Source organism: Centruroides sculpturatus, unplaced genomic scaffold (genome assembly GCF_000671375.1).
Source record: "Centruroides sculpturatus isolate CEXI.00-Female unplaced genomic scaffold, Cexi_2.0 scaffold1015, whole genome shotgun sequence".
NCBI classification, from domain to species: Eukaryota; Metazoa; Arthropoda; class Arachnida; order Scorpiones; family Buthidae; genus Centruroides; species Centruroides sculpturatus.
In genome coordinates, this window is record NW_019385196.1 from 57,703 (window position 1) to 77,858 (window position 20,156).

At 27.7% G+C, this 20,156-nt stretch overlaps 1 protein-coding gene across 4 annotated transcripts in view; it reads right to left on the bottom strand.

Moving 5' to 3' along the window:
• Nucleotides 1-67: 67 nt before the first annotated feature.
• Nucleotides 68-20,156, bottom strand: part of LOC111635999 (dyslexia-associated protein KIAA0319-like protein) — a 61,432-nt gene continuing 41,343 nt past the window's right edge. For 3 of the 4 annotated variants that reach the window (XM_023381149.1, XM_023381151.1, XM_023381147.1), the window contains 8 exons: nt 18,720-18,871; nt 18,428-18,637; nt 9,039-9,133; nt 6,863-7,011; nt 5,811-5,933; nt 5,623-5,713; nt 2,413-2,501; nt 68-2,325 (listed from right to left, as the gene is read on the bottom strand). In XM_023381149.1, the coding sequence (XP_023236917.1) occupies nt 2,174-2,325; nt 2,413-2,501; nt 5,623-5,713; nt 5,811-5,933; nt 6,863-7,011; nt 9,039-9,133; nt 18,428-18,637; nt 18,720-18,871 (1,061 nt within the window). In that variant the 3' untranslated portion in view covers nt 68-2,173. Of the gene's footprint in view, nt 2,326-2,412; nt 2,502-5,622; nt 5,714-5,810; nt 5,934-6,862; nt 7,012-9,038; nt 9,134-15,338; nt 15,549-15,630; nt 15,783-17,550; nt 17,700-17,777; nt 18,038-18,112; nt 18,196-18,427; nt 18,638-18,719; nt 18,872-20,156 lie in introns of all 4 variants that reach the window. The other variant, XM_023381150.1, reaches the window with a different exon arrangement.

Below are 20,156 nucleotides of genomic sequence, written 5' to 3' on the forward strand. Positions count from 1 at the left end.
TTTGTAGAAAAATTTACATCTGACAACATAAAATCATTTAAATTCAGTTTATTTAAAATTTACAAAGTAAATATTTAAATACAAATTTCTCTCAACTGAAATATTGTTAACAAATTAAAAAAGAGTCATTTTCAACAGAAAAAAAACCGATTACATGGAATGTTCAATACAAAATCTGATTATTACAGATTTTTATGTAGCTAAATTTTGCAAATGTAATACCTTAAATTGTCATTTTAACATTAGTATAATTAAGGGATGGCACTTCATCGTGGATGATTCATAGGAACATAAAAATATGACTCGAGGATAACCTCCTTTAACATAAACACGCATATTAATAATTTGTTTATTTACAAATGTGTTCTATTACTAATTTTCTTTCAAATAAAGTTTTATTAAACTATATAAAATAACAGGAAACACATCACAGTTTTGTGTAAAATCAGAATTTTTGGTTCGTTTTTCAATTACTTTTTCCACTGAATTGTACTATTGACACATAAATGTATGATGGGATTTTTTGATATATTGTTGTGATCTAACCCTAAAACAAATCATTTAGCTCTCCGAACAATAAAAAATTCCTTTGTTAAACTGACAAACTAAATATTTAAAATACAATAAATTACATTTAATGATATTGTAAGAAGTTATTATTCTGTTCTGCAAAAGCCAGCAGTTGTGTCTTAAGGAAAAAGCTAATAATTACAGATCAGAAGTAATACTGTGTTTTCGGGTAATCCACAAGACCTTTGATATAGCAGCATTCCTGGTGACAAGAATGTAAAATTTTCTTCATTTTTTTTATGTAGTCACAAACTGGGTTTTCTCCTTTATTTTCGTATGGGCTGTTCTTAGTTTTTGCTTATATGTACGGTACATATATACAATTAATATGCACATATTTAAATATCTTCAATGTAGCAGTGCAAATGGCTATTATGTCAAAAGATCTTTGGATCATCCAGTATATTAAAGCACATTTTAAATGTCTTAAAATAAAAATTTGTTTTTCTTTTTAGTGTTTGTGACCTCAACAGAGTGGATATTTATGAAGGACACGTGAAGTTCATTAGGAAAAAGAATAATGAGTGGGCAATGAAAAAATAGGAATATGGACTAATATAATTTGAATTTGATGTTATTAGAATAGCTACTATAGAAAGGTGCTACAATAATATGCTTAAGAAGAAGGTTGACTCTGTACTATTTGTTCTAAGCTGCAAAATCTTGATATCTGTGGAAATTATTTTGACAGTGCCGATTGAGAGGACCTAATAATGTATAACAATATTTCAATATTTTTTTGTTGTTTTTTTTATCATTTAATTTGCAAAAAATCCAAAAAACTTTACTTCGGAAACAGTAAACAATTCACATAAATTTAACAATCACAAAAAACATATATAAAATCCCATGATAAATCTATGCCAGTAGCACGCTTTAATATTGTTCTAATATGACAAATTTTACTGCTATTCCCACATATGACTTTAATAATATTTTTTCTTTTGCACAGAGATGAATGACACTACAATCTCTGTATAAATATAAACTATATTAATTACAAACTGTGTAATTTTTGCTATATTAAACTATATACTAGATTTCTTAATCGTATGAATTTATACATTTGCTGCATACGTTGACCTTTGCAGAATATTCGCATATGAATAACAAACTTCATTGGACTAGATTGCACTATGTATATTTTTGTACACGTGCCATCCCTAAGATGCCATAAAAAAACAATTAGCTTAAATTTGGAATATTTAAAAATTATAATATAACAAAGTATATATTGAAGTTATTGACATATTTGTAAAACCCCTTGGCAAATATAAGTATTTACTACTGTATATTAAAATACATATACAGTAAAATTAGGGTGTACTTTTCGATAATTATATCAAACAGATTAATAACTAACTCGTAAGTTTACAATTTCTATGTTAAAAACTAAGATATAAAGGTAAACAACTTTTAAAATGAAAAGTTCACCTCTAATTCAGACCTTATATTAAATTATATGCTTTAAATTAAGAAGAAATTCATTCTTAAAAAGTATTGAGACAACAAAAACTTGAAAGGTATGAAAACAAAGATACAAAATGTTTGAAATTCCAAAAATGTTCAATAATCACAATTTGTTTATGTAATTTCCCAATGCTTAAGCAGTTACTTTGTTTAGATCTTTAACTAATCCGTTAATCGGTTTTGTGTGTCCATTGGCAATATTTGAAAATGATGGCTTTCGCCGGAGATCAAACAATGCGTCGGATTCGGAATCCGACATCAACAAACTCGATCTTTGGGTTTTAACTGAAAAATTAACATTTGTGAAATTAGAAAAAATCGTGTTAGACAGGCAAAAATTTATTTATGTTAAAAAATAATAACGGATCTTACCTTGCGGTAAAAGTTCACGGTTATCTTTATCACTTAGTTCTTCCAATAACATATATTTATGTTTCTTTTTAGGTTTTCTGAATGACATTCTATTTAAAATAAAAATAATTATTTTAATATGGTATATACAGCATCAAAACATAATTGCATATTCAATGTGAAACAATTTTCATATTGAATGTAATTATTTTATTAAGGAAGCTTATTGCCAAATTTACTTATTAACTTTAACAATAAAATAACACTAACATTATAAATAAACAAACAACAACATTACAACCTGATACATTATAAACTACAAGCCAACTAATGCCGTATGTTATCGGGCTAGATATCGGCTATCATACTAATAAATTACGAAACAATTTGGTACTAGAGGAAGACATTAGGCACCATCTCTTAATAAATTTAATAATTATAATTTTTAATTAAATAATTTAAATAATTTAGACTACCAGAAGAAAACAATCAGCCTGGAGCGGGACTCGAACCTGCAACTCCTGCTTACCAAGCAGATGCGTTGCCAATTATGCTACCTGCAGTTGTGGTTTGAGTCCTGCTCCGGGCTGATTGTTTTCTTCCGGTAGTCTAAATTATTTAAATTATTTAATTAAAAATTATAATTATTAAATTTATTAAGAGATGGTGCCTAATGTCTTTCTCTGGTACCAAATTGTTTCATAATTTATTAGTATGATAGCCGATATCTAGCCCGATAACATACGGCATTAGTTGGCTTGTAGTTTAAAATTATAAATGTTTTATATTAGGTACTCTGAAAAGTTTAAATTTTTTTAAGCTATTGAGTAAAAAATTGTTGCTGATTTTGTAATAAATCTTCAATCAAGAATATTTTATAAATATTTCAGTTCAGAATAAATATATATGCCTTCACAAAATATGATCTACTTGAACCTATAACCAGTGCGTACAAAGTTTAATCTTCCAAAACAAACGTTTTCCTAACCTCTTCTGGGATCTTCTTCAGGTAATTAAGCTGCATAAAACTCGAATACGAAAATTTGAACTAAGCCGAATGCTGATGTGTTTCAAATGCTCGGTTCGTTTGCGTATTCCATTACGTGACATGTTTGAAAGTGCTCGAACTTAATAATCCACATCCAAACGTGAAAGATATGTCAAAATACTTAACATATGTGAGTGTGAGATAAAACATCAATAATAATCTCACATGTTCCCCATCAAATATTTTTCTTTACTACTTAATAAATAGTATAATGCTATCACTCTGTATGTAGTAAGGCCTGCCATGCCATGGAAAGGCCAATCTCGTCCCTTGTATTAATGCATGTGGATACGTGATAAGCCTTAAAAATTTCCATCACCTCTAACCATTTCAGATGGTCAATGTGAGGTGTGGTAACAATTACTTGTGCTCTAGTGAAGTCCGCCACAACGCAACAGATGCACCATCTCTCTCTCCACTTATGCCACTGATCCCGAAATTGTGGATCTTTCACTAACGTTTGGATGTGGATTATTAAGTTCGAGCACTTTCAAACATGTCACGTGACAGAATACGCAAACGAACTGAGCTTTGAAACACATCAGCATTCGGATTAGTTCAAATTTTCATATTCGAGTTTGATCCAGTTGAATTACCTGAAGAAGAACCAGAAGGGGTTAGAAAACATTTGTTTTGGAAGATTAAACTTTGTACACACCGGTTATAGGTTCAAGTAGGTCATATTTTGTTATATACAGCCCAGTGTGCAGTTGATGTTTTATAATATATGTCTTCATTATTCTTTTATAACTCTGTCCATCGATCAGATAACTAGCAAATGTACATGATAAAATTTATGAAAAATTAAAATTTAGAATATAATGTTGCAGTTTTTTAAAATTGAGCAATTTTTCTTAAATTCAAAATGTCCTGTAGGAAAGAAAAAAGTAAGAAGAAAAAGGAAAATTGAAAATATTGAGAAAATCCTTATGAGCTGTTTTAATCATACTCATCATGCGTTCAGCCAGGTACAAAATGTGGGGCAGCCTGGTTGTGATGGATGGGTCCTTATATATCTGGGACAGACCACCCCCAAAAAATTTTTGACCATCTACATTCAGTCTGGGTTCCAAGAGCAGTAGGCTGATCGCATAACCACCTTGCATAAGTGGGCATCATGCTTATTCTACGTTTCAAGACTGGATATTTTTGTCAATGGTCAATTATAAATTAACCAAGTAACTCATTTCATTGATTAACATAAAAGAATTCAACAAAAACTGAAATAAATGAATGAGTTATGCCAAATGTTGATTATTACGCTGCATTGCGGTTTTGAAAAAACAATATAAAGATACAACACGGTTTCAAAATATGAAATAAAAGAATTCACTTGTGATTTATATTTTTTGAATATTCAGCATTGATGAAAACACATCACTTACTGTAAAATGAAAATTATTTTTCTGTAAAGTTTCATTTCTTTAAGGACTAGTTGTACAAGTTAGTGTTTATACTATCAAATAACTATCCACAGAATAAATGTAAACCTTGTCACTTGTTGCACAAATTACTTTAACTTGGCAGATAGCTGAAACATTCTTGTAGTTGGGTTACCACAAACAACAGCAAAAAGATGGAAGAGAGCAAAATGAGTAAGTGAGAGAATGGAACAGATTGAAGTGTAAATGAAAATACGCATCAGCAGATTTGATAGATACTAGCTACAATATTTTAATATGATGAAAAATGATTAAAAAATTATATTGTATAAAGTAAGAGTCATTCGGCTCTTATAATTAATGTACTGTAAACTTGCAACTTTTTAAATCAACTTCTTGAAACTTACAGTTGCTGTAAATTATACTATCTTTTTTATAATAGTCTGCAAATATTAGAATAAACTTCATTTACATAATCTAAATACAGGTTATCTATATTAGAATCAGAACTGATCATTCAACTTGTTACTTTGCTAACCTAAAGAAAAAATTTAATTATCAAAATTGGCCAGTCATATAGCAATTTATCTTTAAGATTTACACTCATCAAGGGTAATTTTGAGATTAAAACTTCTGCAACTATCTCTAAAATTTTCAACATTCCAGAATATACTTTTAACACAAATTACTAAATACTAATTTTAAAATTATCTCAAATACTAACTTGATTTTCTGTATTTAATTTTTGGTTTATTTGTAATTACTTCCCAGAACATAGTGATAATAAATATTCATATTTACCTATTGCAAAATGATGCAATTCCCCATAGAACAGCAACTATTGCCATGAGGATAATAATAGGCACAATAATTACATATAAGACACTCCAATCTAGTTAAGAAAAACAAATAAATAATTCACTTATTTATATTTTAAGTAAAATTTAAAAGGATCAAATTAAGAAATTAAAAAAATTACCATAACTTACCACAGTTACTTTCTTTGTCGCCAAAATGAACTCTGAGAAAGTCTTCCATCCAAAATGTTTTACAGATGCAACGTTTAGTGTAAGAATCACAAGATCCTTTGCCGGAGCATTGATTCTGACAAACTGTTATAAATTAAACAATTAAAGAAATATTCTAAGAAACTATTAACAAACAAAACAATATGAAGGAATTTTTGATTAATGTAATTATTTTTATTTTGAAATTTCTATCCAAAAAAATAGAATTTCTTACTTATATGAGAATATACTTTAATTTATACATTAATCATATAATATACTTTATTAACTGCATAATAAATTTATAAATCTTGAGCATGACCAATGCTGGAATGGCCAACCTGTGGGTATGGCTACTACAACAAGAATTGAGTAAAAAGGAAAATATTCAAAATATTTTGGTGGTGTGGACCTGTAGTCAGCATAAAGTTGCTGAAGTGTTTCACAGGATATATCTAGAATTTCCACCAAACACACATTGTGTTCCGAATGCAGCCTGTTAACTCTTTGGCATTCTCTTGCTGACAGGTCTCCACCATCAAAATAACTTGAAGTGTAGTGTTCCCTCTTTGCATGACACTATGTTAAATAATACACAAAAATTAACATAATTTCTAAGGTTTCAGACTTATTGGACAACCTGTATACATAATAATAATAAATCAATATAANCCAGACGTAAGCTGTTGCCAAATTTACCTTCTCAGTTCGGTTAACCTGCTAAATTGCTTTATACTCAAAAAAGTCACTGCGTGTATATATACGTATATGTTTTATCCCAATTAAAAATCATTTATAGAGTACTCAAAGTATGTTCTCTAATTTAATTTGCAATTGTGAAATTAAGTGTTCTGTCCAAAATCTCAAAGCCAATAAATGTTTTTAAGAACTAAACTATTTTTAAAAAAGTTAGTAAAAATTATATTAATAGATTTTACTATCCTTATGATTTTGTTATATTCTCTTTATAAGTCATCATCTACAAATCAGTCATTTGGTATATTGATAATAAATATATAAATTAAATAACTTACCTACAGTATCAATACTTAGTACTGACGTTTCTAACAAACTATTGTTAGTTTTTAATTTTTTCTTCAATCGACTAACAACTTCTGTGCCAGGAACTAGCAGTGTCTGGCCGCTAGGAGATGTTCTTTCTACCACAAATATCATTGTTACTCTAAAACAAAGTATAAAAATATACTTTATAATAAAATAAAAATTGTTAAAATTAGGCTTTGAGCAATTAACATTTCAAATTCTAAAAAAGTCCAAAATTTTTATTTATTTATTATTTGAACTGTTTTCAAACATGATAATATGAGTATTTTTAAAATATATATATACAAAGTAGTCAAGTCTTGTCATAACATGAGTCAAATATCTGATTTTCTCAAATTTTTCTGTGGCTGTAAAGCTGTTATCAAGCTGTTTCTCAAGAATCTGTTTACAGAATAATTACACTGTATATAGTTTCTTTTGAGTGGATTGTCAATGTCCTTCTATCCCAATCAGAATGCCAATAACATACTGTCGCAAAATTGTAATGGCATGGTGTTGTGTTCAGTACAAAGCTGTAGTGTTTGTTTATCTTAATTGTCTGTTTTCACATGGGATGTAAGAGAAAATGAAGATCAAAGAGTGAAGGGTGCAAGGAAAATACATTTAAGTTACAAATATTGACAATTTTGACTTAATAAGACTTTATTATATAAAAAACCCTAAATGCTGTGCCTGAAACCTGTAAACCAATGTTCTTCAACTTTTTCACATCTGCTGACCAGCAAAATTAGAAATAATATTTTGCAGACTGCATGCGGCCACCTGCTATGGGAAGTAGTCCAATCATAATTACACTCATTAATGCACATGCATTGCTTATATTAATTATTATATTGTTAAAATATGCAAGGATAAAATGTAATTTACCCTAATTTTGGAAAATATCACAGATAAATGTAATTAAACATTGTCCTAAATTTTCTCTATATTTCTTTTCTGTATTTTAAGTTAAGTTAAATTAGGTTAAAACTGAGATTACAGTATATATGTATGATTTATTTTGAATTCAATTAAAAAAGAAAGATTATAATCAGTTTTTTTATACTAAAAAATATAGTAATTATGACAAATATTTCTCATATTAAAACTGCATTTAAGAATTCCTATAACCTTGAGGCAGAAATAAAAATCATTGTAAATAATATTTATTAAGATTATTATTCTAAAATTACAATTTTTAGTTAGTGTGACATCAGTCTATAAAATTTTACGCGGACTGGTAGGAAATATCAGCGGAGGGGTGCCAGTCTGTGGACCAAAGGTTGAAGAACACTGCTGTAGAGAGTTTCAAATTAATGCAGTTCAACTTAGAGAGGTTTTACTGTATTATATATATTTTAAAACATATTGTAAAAAATATAAATAATAGACTTATACAAATAGAAATATTGAAGACTTCCTTGTCATCCTTAGTTGAATTATATAATTGAAGTACTATAGTTATTGTTTTTTTATAATAAATGTCACTGTTACTTTAATTTACTATTGCTTTATGGTCAACTAGGTAAATATTTATTTAATTCTCTGGACTTTATGAACGTACAGTTAGCTTTCAGTTGCCTGTTTAAAGTTAAGTGCAAGTTACACTTACAATCTGTGTGTGCATCACACTACATAATAATCAGCAGACTAACGAAAATTTTACATGTGTAAGTAGTATGTACTAAGTTTATATAAAAGATTGAATAAGTATATGGATGTTGAAATATATACAGTAAATATGTTCTCAAACAATGTATTTATGTGTATGCAATTGTGTAAAATTTAAATTAATCAAAGGACAAACATAATGCATAAAATAATGAATTCATTAAAATTTTATACTTTCATCTCACAACTTATTTATATAATTCATGGTAGAAAGTAATATAGTATAATATTCTTGACTAAATCAAAATAATACAATTGTTTTTATAATAGGAAATTCCTTTTTGCTTTCTTTGTAACTCATGTTAATAAATAATTTTAGTAGCTTGTAAATATTTCAAAGAAAAAATAAGCAATAAAAAATTTTATAATAATAAATAATGCTTCTAGCCCACGACTTTAGTTTTATATTAATAAATTAATTTCTTAAATAGATATTTTGTCAAATAACTATAATTAAAATCAATTTGAAATAAAGACAAATAATTTCATAAATACCTGTTAGATTCTTGTCCAGCATGCAATCGCAACAAACGTACATGAACAGAATCACCTTCTCTTATTAGCAATTCCAGTTGTTTTAAAAGAGTATCCTTTAAAACATAAAATATTCATTTTATAAAACATCAACATACATTCCATCTTAACAATTATTAATGACTATCATTTTGTTTTGTTTATTATGTAAAAATATATATTATGATATTAATATTAACAAATTTGTACTTTTTTCTGTGACTTAAAAATACATTCTGTATTATGTATAATGTACAATATCTATTATACATAATATAATGTAATTATTCTTCAAGAATTGATATCCATTGCTACATATTAAATACTTTATTGCTCAATACCAAACATTTAAAGAAATATAAAGTTATTCAAAGAATATGTTTAATTATTTTCATAATATATTCAGCTTGTTTTATTATATACTTACAGATAGGACCAGCATGGCCCAGATTAAAAGTAAGAAGGACAAACATTGAAATTAAAACTATGTTAAATTTTAGGCTGACTCAAATAAACAGCATTATTTCAGCAGAGCTTCCAAATCCAGAAAACTATACTTTTTAAAATCATCACTAAGAATATGATTCATGGATCATTTGCCATCTTCATTACTTATTTTACAAGGCTTACTTAATGTAATTATGCATTATGTAATCACTATTTTACAGTAACTTATATTATCCTTAGTTTCCTAGAAAGTAAGTTTGAAAAAGTTGGTCTGGATACAGGGGTCACTCTGGAAAATTTAAAATATCGCAACCATTTTGCCAGTTTAAAATTTTTTTCATCACTTCAAATTTATTGCCACTATTTTTATTTCTAATTAATGCAGGTGTGTAGACTCATCAGTTTGGTGACTATAAAGTGATAGGAACATGATTTTGTCACTTACAAGGAGAGGGTCGGACATTCAATCTCCGATTCGAATGAAACTTGGTGAGCACATAGCCTTAAACACAAACAGCTCCTTGTCCAAATAATATGACCCACTTCTCAAATGTTTCCGAAACACAGGCCTCTGAAAACAGTGTGTTTAGCTTGTAAGTCTTTGGAAGTTTCACGTCTCTGATTGACAATACCCGAGTGGATAAAATGCTAGGCACTGGGGCTAGACAATGTATGTTCAAACCTTTAAAATATTAGTTGAATTTTGTATTTTTTATGTGTTACATAATTATTATTTTATAATATCATTAGCATTATTATTACTATTATTATTCTCACATTTAAAACTTATAAAACAAGAGATTAAAAAATCATATCATTTCCTATTTAGCAAAAAAAGAAATCTCCGTATATTTAACTCTTTTATGGTGTTAAATAAAACTTTTATTTATTCATATTAACTCTCAGATATGATATTGTGATATTTGAAGTGTAACAAACATGAGCGCACAAGAAAATTGTCCCTAATATTAACAATTAAAAAAAATAAAATGCTGCGACTATGCTACCCAATTTTCATATCACTTCTCTTTATGTCCGAGTGCAGTAACATCTGAAGCTTATTCACTTGTGAGGACATAGTATGTAATCACAAGTGAAAATATGTGAAAATAAATGTGAAAAAATATAAGTTTTATTTATGTAAAAGACTTGGATCTACAGAGACTTATTTTTGCTAAACAGGAAACAATATCACAATTTTTAATCTTTTGTTTTATAAACTTTAAATATGAGGAGTAATAACAGTAATAATAATGCTAATTAGGCAGTAAAATAATAAAATAATTATATTAAACATTAAAAAAATCTAAAATTGCAAAGGTTTGAACCTACACTACTCCTAAGTGTTGAAACGTCCAAAGACATAAGTCTTTGGAAGTTTCACATTTTGGAGCTTAATACTCAGTTTTTAGATGTCTAATTTTTGGAAACGCTTGAGAAGTATGTCCTGTTATTTGGACAAGGAACTGCTTGTTTTTATCGCTACATGCTCACAAAGTTTCGTTCAAATCAAACATCTGAATGTCTAGCCATCCCTTTGTTAGCAATAGGAATTATTTTTGAATAATTTTTTTAATGAATAATTTGAAATAACAGATTTAATCACAATAAAACAATATTTCACATGTTCTGTCATGTCAAAATTTTTATTTTGGTCTACTCAAAAAAGATCAAAATGAAAAAAAAAAACAGCCTAAAAATTCCCCAAATTTTGTGTCAGTCGATAACCCCAATCTGGAAATGCTGGACAGCACTGCACAAAAATTGCCTTCAATTCTCAATGTCACATCCTATTTTTCTGCCCAAACTTGCCACGTGATGTCATGAAATCACTAGGTGTGTGGTGTGTGCAATACCCATCACACATGAGCTAAACATTCTACGTTTTGCCTGAAGTGTGCATCCTGATTCAATTTCACACTGAATATCTAAATAAGCAACTACAGTTTTTATTACCAGTATTACGTTTTTATCACCACTTTAATAAAAATATCGTCAAATGACAATTTTCGCACTATGCAGTGAGACCTGTGGATAGGTGAAAAAATTTAGAAGTGTATAGGGAAGGGAACAGACAGATATTCTATTTTATATTTTTATATACAAACAATTGCCAAATTATATTGGGTTATATTACTACTACTACTACTATTATTATTAATTAAATGCTAAGTAATTTGGCATTAGAGAGAGGCATGTATTAGGTGCCATCTATTGCTAAATTTAAAAACTAATTAAATTAATATTTTATTAATTTAATTAGTACTTAATTAATAATAGTAGTAATAATATAGCCGGGCATAATTTGGCAATCATTTGGCTTTAATACATAACTATGGGGTTTAGATGTTTATATTTGTATATAGGTTATCAAAAACACAGTATTATTGCCAGAAGATTGTTATTTTATTTATGAATGATATTGTATACAAATAGCAAGAGAAAAAGATTGACTCTTACACTAATATTTTCCGTATGAAGATAAATTAATACTGATGATAACAAAGACTTGAAAGTAGATTTAAATTAAAGCAATCATCCTTAATCTCACACTAGCAAATTAATTTTGATAAAAGACAATTAAGTAGATTTATTTTGTTTAAACTTCACTTAATTGGATAATTAACTAAATAGAGAGATAGTAACAGAATTCTTTATTATTTTTCATTGTAGTAATTTTTAATAATAAAATTTGTTTTAATATAAATTATAACTTCAAAGTAAAATACACAAATGGGAGATATTTCTCAAACTATAAATTACTGTATGAAATTAGTAGGAAATTCATATTCATAATTATAAAAATCACTGTTAATTTTTATTTATTTCCTATTTACAAATAAATTAATTGAATTCAAAGTCATTGAATAGACCAATGCAGGGTTCTAACTCAAATCTTTGTTTTAAATTCCATGACTTTCCTGACCAATTTTGTACAAATTCCTGACCCTCGCATCCCTTACAGTACAGCACACTGACAAAATAAAACATCACTTGACTAACTATGCACATACACTATTGCTTCTCCAACTTTTTAACTGATTATTTTTTCTAATTAAATTAACAGTTATATATTTTTTATAATGAATGAATTAGTAAAATTAAAAATAAAATAAAGACAGAACTATGGCATGTATTCTCTACATAAAACTAAAATGTTTTATTAAATAAAACTAATTTATCCTGTTATTAACTTATAATTGTAAAACTTCATGCCTTTGAAAACAAGAAAAAGTCATTAAATATTATTAAGAAATTCTGTATAATCCATGTACAAAAGTATAAATTTATTAAATTTGTCCCTTAATAAATTTTTCAAACTTTATAAAATATTAATAAACTGGAAGAAAAGTTTTGGAAATCAAAAATTGTTTTGTTATGAGATCAAAATTATTGAAATGAAAAATGATAAATAACTTAATATTAATTCAAGTGGTATTAATCATTTTTCGGCTCTTTGTTATCATTTTTTTCATCAGTTTATTAACACCTGCCTTCAAATCGAAAATGTAAATTGTGAAAGATAGAGTTAAAATATTGTATGTTTGTATATTTTGTGCGCTATAATTTTGGGGAAATTTTGTGTATGTTTGAGTGAAATTATGGATCCTAAGATTATTCTGCACCCCTTTTCATAAGTTGCATTGTACCACAATAGTTCCTGCTGCCTTCAAACAGCTACACTTGATCAGCCATACTGTCAGCAAACAAAATCAATAAGGCAACCACGGAAACAAATTCCCTGGCTTTCCATGACTTTTTCCAAACACTATTGAAAATCCCTGACTTTCCAGGAACCCTGCTAATGTTAAAAAAGTGATGTACAGGTAATTTTGAAAAATATTAACTTACATCAGAACTTAATATAAAACCTTTGTAGTAGTTTTTCATTTTAACTTTAAATTATGAACAAATTCTTTGTGTTTAACTCGTTATCATTATTTACAATAAACAGGCCTTGGAACAGAAAATGACTTCAAAATAAGTAATAGTAGTAACTCAAAGCAAGGAATATGTGACTGAAATAAAATTAGTTGGCCATGATGATATACATCATTTGTAAGAAGTTGAGTCTGAATGTTATTTTATGTTTATAGGTTTTGTTTCATTTGACATTGTAATTTAGTTTGAGAATATTTTCTTTTGTTTAAGGACAATAACTTATTTTCATATTAACTAATAGTAATTACAAATAAAGCAACCATAATTTGTATTTATGACCAGAAAATATCACAAATCGAGCTTCTGGCTATTGGTACTGTTTGCCACGATAGTGTAATTAATGTTCACACAAGATCTAGACATTTGTGTGCATCTCTCATATGTTTACACGAGAAATTCTTTTCTCGCTTCAGCATAAACAGTGTTGTAATTGTGAATTATGGTTTAAAAAGTTTATTTTTCTGTGTTTTTCCTTCTTCTCACATTTGCATAAATACAACCTTACAGCAAAGACTTTGAACAGACATCAATTTATGGCAAAACCAAAGCCAGAACTTGTTCTTGAGTGTGTTGTATCCAAGTCAGTTGACCAAAATTAACAAAAGGGGTCTTTAATTATTCTTTGCTATATCTGTATATTTTGATCCGTTCTTTACTCGGTTTCTTTATTTTTTATAGAACATGACCATAGCATAATAAGTACTGGATCAGTCAGCCAGTTCAGTAATTAAATGCAAGAGGTGTCTATTAAAAGATATATGGCATATCTCTCTTAAAAAAAATTAAGAGATAAATCACCTGTATATTTACTGTTCTTTCTAATAAATTATCTTCTTAAATTTTGCAAATTAAAATTTTTAACTGGTTCAAATTATTAATTAAAAAAAGTTTCCAGAGTTGCAAATTATTAAAACTTAAAACAAGACATTTCATTAAATAAAAAATTCAGAAACAAAATGCATAACTTTTCCGGCTAAAGCACGACGACGTAACAGACAAATTTAAAATTTAGTTTTGCGGCACCACAAGATTTTGTTAAAAAACAACATTTATATTATTAATAATTACAGAACTGCAAATAGTTTAATTTTGAGAGTAGAGACAAATTTTACATAAAATTATATCTATCTATCTTTCTATCTTCCCACTCCTTGATCTATCATCACCAAAATTTAACAGCATCAATGCCCTTTATACACAAGCAACCACACTAAATTTCATTACTCCATCCTGAGATATTGAGAGAAATAGATGCCAATGCACATAAAATTTTTTTTTTTTTTTATTTTTGCTACTTTTGGATTCAGATCACAAAATGCAAACATTTACAAAAAACTTGGAGGATCAAATCTGACGATTCCAATATTTTCCCATATACATAACAAGTTGGGAAAGTAAAACACTGTTTTTATTTATTATTCATCAATAAATCCTGTAATCTGTTACAAAGCCATAAATTTATTAAATTGTTCCTTAATAAACTTTCCATTTTATAGACTATTAACATACTTGAAAAAATTTTTATCGGTAATTTTATTACACTATCAAAATTATTAAAACAAAGATTAAAAAATTATAAATAGTGTCATTTTAAATTATGTTTATTTATAATTTTTTTCACTTGGTTTTCATTTTTAGACTGTTTTATTAACAGCGTCCTCAAATTAAAGGTGTGAAGGTTAATTGTGAGGGGCTCAAAAGAAATTAAAATACAATTATATATCTTCTTACTTAATTTGTCTACAAGGTCCTAATTTTATTCCTAGGACTTACTATACTGGTGACTGTTCTGCAATTTAAGAAAACATATTAGGACCTTGTAGACAAATTAAGTACTACTAATAATTATATCTTAAATAATAACAATTGTAAATTCTCAATTAAATTGATCACCTGCTGTCCTTGCGTATAGCTTTTCATGTCTGCATTAAGAACAATTTCTACTTGATCCATTAAATTTGACGGGTCTTTCACTATAAGAGAAGCTGTGTCGATGGCAGAGGCACCCTGTGAATCTGTCACAATAAGCCTGAATAAATATCTTCCAGGTATCATATTGATCAACTTTAAAACTGATTGGTTGTCAGAATTTTCTATAACATCCTAAAAGTAACAAGAATAAAAGCTTAATTTGTATGTAATAAACATATAATTATGATCTACAATGTGAAATAGTTAGACTTACACCTGCCGCAAGAGATGTTTGATCACGAACCCATTTATATGATACTATACCGACATCATCACTCGACTGATTTCCATTCATCATGACAACATCGCATGGAAGATAAACTGTTCTATCGCCACCCGCATTTGCTTGTGGAGGAGCATTTGCAGCTATACATTTCAAAATGAAAAAAAAATCATTACAATAATTTAATTAAAAATAAAAATAATATAATTTAACTTTTTAATGAACCTCATAATGTACAGTACATGTCATACTGTTTTCAAAATAAATTAAATTAAAGCAACTATAGAAGAATGTAATTATATCAAACCTTTAATCTGCATGAAACTACAGAAATCTGTACTATTTTGTTTGATTTAAATATAATATTCATACATTATTATTAATTACATATGCAGTGATCCATTAATTAAACTCTACCGATGCAAATCTAAATGGAGGATGCTAAGTCTCATTAATTATATTTCAATAAGTGTGAATATTATAAATAAAAAATGTTACACAGCTATGCCCTTGACATTCATGAATACTAATTTTTAATCATAGTCTTAAAATCTTAGTAATGTTAATTAATAAGTTACATTCAGATGTACACTTAAGAAAATGTTGGATGCTTTTAGTACTCAAATCTCATTGAATAGACAATGAAACTACAACAATACAAAGGAGATTATTGTTAGGCTTGACTATGAACTCTGTGTGAATTTTTGACAAAATATGCTCATAGTAAAAAACTGTAAACAACATTGATATCAAACTTTTAGATTCAGATATAAATTTCAATGTGAAAGGTTGTGTGACAAATAATTAATTTGTATAGTGAAATTACACTGAATTGATAAGTGTCATTGAAAAAGGAAAGAAAATATTTTTCAGATTAATATTTTGGTAAATATTAAAATAAGTTATTTTTGAAAATAAAATAATTGTAATCTATAAATCTGTAAATTTATTATCTTTACAATTAATTTGTTATATTAGAGTCAGATTTAAATCTGTTATATGATTTCTTTATAAAATTAATATGAGAAAACCTTAAATCAGTAAAAATAGAATGTTTATTAATGAAACGTTTTCAACCATGTACAACAACCATCTNTACAGGGGTCACTCTGGAAAATTTAAAATATCGCAACCATTTTGCCAGTTTAAAATTTTTTTCATCACTTCAAATTTATTGCCACTATTTTTATTTCTAATTAATGCAGGTGTGTAGACTCATCAGTTTGGTGACTATAAAGTGATAGGAACATGATTTTGTCACTTACAAGGAGAGGGTCGGACATTCAATCTCCGATTCAAATGAAACTTGGTGAGCACATAGCCTTAAACACAAACAGCTCCTTGTCCAAATAATATGACCCACTTCTCAAATGTTTCCGAAACACAGGCCTCTGAAAACAGTGTGTTTAGCTTGTAAGTCTTTGGAAGTTTCACGTCTCTGATTGACAATACCCGAGTGGATAAAATGCTAGGCACTGGGGCTAGACAATGTATGTTCAAACCTTTAAAATATTAGTTGAATTTTGTATTTTTTATGTGTTACATAATTATTATTTTATAATATCATTAGCATTATTATTACTATTATTATTCTCACATTTAAAACTTATAAAACAAGAGATTAAAAAATCATATCATTTCCTATTTAGCAAAAAAAGAAATCTCCGTATATTTAACTCTTTTATGGTGTTAAATAAAACTTTTATTTATTCATATTAACTCTCAGATATGATATTGTGATATTTGAAGTGTAACAAACATGAGCGCACAAGAAAATTGTCCCTAATATTAACAATTAAAGTTGGCACTTTAACATTACATGTGTGGCTGAGCTTTATGTGATAAAACATACTTATTAATTATTTAAATATTTTAACTTTAATATTAATCCACTAATGACACTTAACTTACTTTGTATCACATTAACTTTTGTTTCAGCCGAACTACAAGTTTGTTTCTCATCACAAACTGTAAGTTTAAATTTATATTCGCCTGGATTCGCTTCTTTTATTTTTGCATAAGATGTATTAGAATCGTCAATCTTTAACAGTTTAGGTCCTCTAAAAATATAAAAACAGAACAAAATATAGTTTTAGAAAGTATTAATTAATGTAATTTAAAAATATGGTAATAATTACACAATTTGATCCCAATGCCAACTGCTAATTTTTATGTCATCTTTGCTGTTATTTCCATTTAATATTATCGGGTTGGAGAGTGGTAATTTCACTTCTTGATTGGGACCCGCATCGGCCACAGGAGGAGTGTTACTTTCCGGTTTGACAAAAACATGCACCTCCGTTTCGGACATCTGATCGGCCGTGTCTGTAATTTTCAGGATAAATTTATACACGCCCACTTCTAAATGAGATAGGTGTAGATATGGACTAGTAGTTCCCTATTATAAAAGTAAAATTGTATTATTACCTTATACTTATAAAATATTTTGTCTAAAGAATTATATTTAACGAACCTCCATGTCAACGGGTTTATCTGTGTCAGGACTTTTGGTCCATTCCCAACTTTTGATGCCTTTATCATCCGTGCTTAAATTACCATTTAAAATAACTGAATTCTGTGGTGAGGGGCTCAAAAGAAATTAAAATACAATTATATATCTTCTTACTTAATTTGTCTACAAGGTCCTAATTTTATTCCTAGGACTTACTATACTGGTGACTGTTCTGCAATTTAAGAAAACATATTAGGACCTTGTAGACAAATTAAGTACTACTAATAATTATATCTTAAATAATAACAATTGTAAATTCTCAATTAAATTGATCACCTGCTGTCCTTGCGTATAGCTTTTCATGTCTGCATTAAGAACAATTTCTACTTGATCCATTAAATTTGACGGGTCTTTCACTATAAGAGAAGCTGTGTCGATGGCAGAGGCACCCTGTGAATCTGTCACAATAAGCCTGAATAAATATCTTCCAGGTATCATATTGATCAACTTTAAAACTGATTGGTTGTCAGAATTTTCTATAACATCCTAAAAGTAACAAGAATAAAAGCTTAATTTGTATGTAATAAACATATAATTATGATCTACAATGTGAAATAGTTAGACTTACACCTGCCGCAAGAGATGTTTGATCACGAACCCATTTATATGATACTATACCGACATCGTCACTCGACTGATTTCCATTCATCATGACAACATCGCATGGAAGATAAACTGTTCTATCGCCACCCGCATTTGCTTGTGGAGGAGCATTTGCAGCTATACATTTCAAAATGAAAAAAAAATCATTACAATAATTTAATTAAAAATAAAACTAATATAATTTAACTTTTTAATGAACCTCATAATGTACAGTATATGTCATACTGTTTTCAAAATAAATTAAATTAAAGCAACTATAGAAGAATGTAATTATATCAAACCTTTAATCTGCATGAAACTACAGAAATCTGTACTATTTTGTTTGATTTAAATATAATATTCATACATTATTATTAATTACATATGCAGTGATAAATTAATTAAACTCTACCGATGCAAATCTAAATGGAGGATGCTAAGTCTCATTAATTATATTTCAATAAGTGTGAATATTATAAATAAAAAATGTTACACAGCTATGCCCTTGACATTCATGAATACTAATTTTTAATCATAGTCTTAAAATCTTAGTAATGTTAATTAATAAGTTACATTCAGATGTACACTTAAGAAAATGTTGGATGCTTTTAGTACTCAAATCTCATTGAATAGACAATGAAACTACAACAATACAAAGGAGATTATTGTTAGGCTTGACTATGAACTCTGTGTGAATTTTTGACAAAATATGCTCATAGTAAAAAACTGTAAACAACATTGATATCAAACTTTTAGATTCAGATATAAATTTCAATGTGAAAGGTTGTGTGACAAATAATTAATTTGTATAGTGAAATTACACTGAATTGATAAGTGTCATTGAAAAAGGAAAGAAAATATTTTTCAGATTAATATTTTGGTAAATATTAAAATAAGTTATTTTTGAAAATAAAATAATTGTAATCTATAAATCTGTAAATTTATTATCTTTACAATTAATTTGTTATATTAGAGTCAGATTTAAATCTGTTATATGATTTCTTTATAAAATTAATATGAGAAAACCTTAAATCAGTAAAAATAGAATGTTTATTAATGAAACGTTTTCAACCATGTACAACAACCATCTTCAGGTTCTAGAATGGAATTCAATAAACAGAAGGACATTTGAAATCAAAAACATTCAAAAATTACAAATTTACATAGCGAGTCACGTGTGCAGGAGCATAAACATATTAAATAATACATAGAAAGTAAAAATAAATAATTAACAATAAAATATTAAATACAAAATGAAATAATTAAATAAATGCAGCAATGTATACAAATATTGTGAGTAAAAACATAAATATAGAAATTTGGTAATAAACAAAACTATAAAATCTCAAAAGAATCTTCAATGGTTTGGAGAGCAAATGAAACCACTGAAGAATCTTTAATTAAAGTTAATAAGAAAGGGACT